General features: G+C 40.9%; 1 protein-coding gene across 1 annotated transcript in view; it reads left to right on the plus strand.

Annotated features, from left to right (window-relative positions):
• Nucleotides 1-580: 580 nt before the first annotated feature.
• LOC103801015 (ADAMTS-like protein 1) overlaps nt 581-2,349 on the plus strand; it is a gene marked incomplete at its 3' end in the record, with an annotated part of 51,426 nt that continues 49,657 nt past the window's right edge. The window contains exon 1 of the mRNA XM_009073412.1: nt 581-625. Coding sequence (XP_009071660.1) covers nt 581-625 — 45 coding nt within the window. The remainder of the gene's footprint in view (nt 626-2,349) is intronic.

The following is a 2,349-nucleotide window of genomic DNA, read 5'->3' on the forward strand; positions in this document are numbered from 1 at the left end:
TAAAAGCACTTTTCTGTAAAGAATACAAGTCTTTAATAAAATCCTCCCGGGAGGATTTCAGCATTTTCCAATTGGTGCCTTTTATGCCATAAGTTTTGTATTGACACGGATTAAGTTTCCCTCCTGTCTGGAACAATGCAAGCTCAGGAGGACAGCTACTGACCTAGCAAGAAGCACGAAGGACTCATGGCAAGTGCTGAAGCCTAACTCCAGGGGCTGAAGGCAGAGCACTGCATTCAGCTGTGCCATTCTGCCTCTCTCCTCCTCCTTCTCCTCCTACTCCTCCTCTGCCTCTCTCTTTTTCCTTCCCCCCTGTCTTTAGCTTTCCCCAGATCCCTCGGCTTTGTTGTGCTGCATGTCTGAATAGCAGGAGGGGGATTGGCTGATCCGGCACCGGGAGCTTCCCCGCAGCTCACCCCAACCCACCCAGGGCTGGGTCGGGAATGTGAGCGGCGTTGGTCTGATGGAGACAGAGAGGCAGGGCTGAGGGTCAGCCCCGGCAGCGCTGGATGTGACAGCAGGCAGCCCAGCGCCTCGCAGCCTGTGCAGCGTTGGACCGCAGGTCCTGCAGGGACCGACCATGGGGCACTGCCGCTGGACCCTGCTCCTAGCTGCCCTGGTCCTGGTAATGCCATTTCTTTCCTGCAACTCTGTATCGCTGCTAGCTGATATTGTTTCTGGGTGTATCTATGCGGGTGGGTATGTTTTTAATCTTTCCAGATCGTAGTTGGAGAGAGTTTGTTTTGAACAAGTCACGTAAGCCTCTCTAAAATACTGCAGGCGTGGAGACTTGGTACTGTGAGTTGCTGCAGGTAGAACCAAGATGCTGTTGTTGGCATCCTTTTCTAAACTTGGAGGGCAATGACCTGCGAATAGTGATTTAGCTGCTTGGGATTTAGAAAGGAGCTGTTTCTCCCTTCTTTAATTCAAACTGTATCATGCTGTAATGTTCCTGGAATTTTCTTCCTAAAAAAAACCCCAAGCAACAAACAAAACCAACAAAAACCTCCAGAAAAGCAAATATATTGTTCAGTTTCACGCATGCAGAGAAAGCAGGTACAGCATGTACTGAATCTTTTTCTGCAGCCAGCTTAAATGAGCTCTCATTACTGCTGTAACTCTTTTCAGAAACAAGTTTATACCAACTTTTGAAAGATATGTAATGCGATATCTGCTATACTTCAGGGGAGTAAACTTGATCATTACTATATTATTTTCTCACATACTTCCCCTGATTATCCTGATAGGATGCTCTACAGATAAGCAGTGTAGCTATGCTATTTGATTGACATTATATGTTCCATGTTGACTCATGCTTAATTTTATAAGTATCAGTGGTATGTTTGCAATCAGAAAATCTGCAGTAAGGATATTAATATGCACACATTTTTGATACCATAGTCATCTTGGCATATAAATGTTTCCTTCTTCTGAATATTTGACTGAATGTAGTCATTCAAATAGCAAAGAATCACAAAGAAATATGTGACCTTTATAGCACCTTGCCTTTTGTTATTTATCTGTATAAAACAATCCATGGTAATCATTGTAAACTAATATTGACACATGTTTTCGTAGCCACATGGGGACATAAACAGTAGGATAACCCTATTGAAAATTCTTATTAAAATCTATTGTATTATTTTTTTAACAAAACAAAACAAACACACACACACAAACAAAACCAACCAAACAAAAAAATACCCATGCCAAACCATACAAACAAACAAACAAACAAAAAGAAAGAAACATAAAAAAACCGCAACCAAAACCATTTTTTGGATATATGATCTTTAAATACTAATTGATTGCTAGAAATAAGAATGCTCTCTGGAGTGACCTAAAAGTCTTACACAGTTTAAAGATCAATTTTCCATTCAAAATACCAAATTCACACAAAATGGCATAAAGTCAGCATAAATTCTCTTTTGTTTATGAAAATGAAACATTTATAACCTGATGACTGTAATATATTATGAGCCAATCCTGCAGGACTAATTTAGGGATGATCAACAGGAGATACGACTCAACAAGACTGTGTGAAGACTGTAGGATTTGGCCCCATGTTAAGCTCATACTCATAATATTTGTACATCACTCTGCTGCTTGTGAATTAAGTCCTCAGTCCGTAATTCATGAAAATAAATAGTGCGTTCTGCTGCCAACTATTATGCATTATATTCCACACTATACTAGTTTATATTTGTATGACTTACTCTGCCTCAAGAGATTTCCCCCCACCTCCCACCAAATCTCTTTGTGCCTTAAGAACAGTGATGTGAAGCAAGCTTAACTTTCTTTCTTGAATCAGACCATTCTTTTGCTCCTTCCATAGTCAGGAAAATCTCT

Source organism: Acanthisitta chloris, unplaced genomic scaffold (genome assembly GCF_000695815.1).
Source record: "Acanthisitta chloris isolate BGI_N310 unplaced genomic scaffold, ASM69581v1 scaffold784, whole genome shotgun sequence".
Taxonomy (NCBI): Eukaryota; Metazoa; Chordata; class Aves; order Passeriformes; family Acanthisittidae; genus Acanthisitta; species Acanthisitta chloris.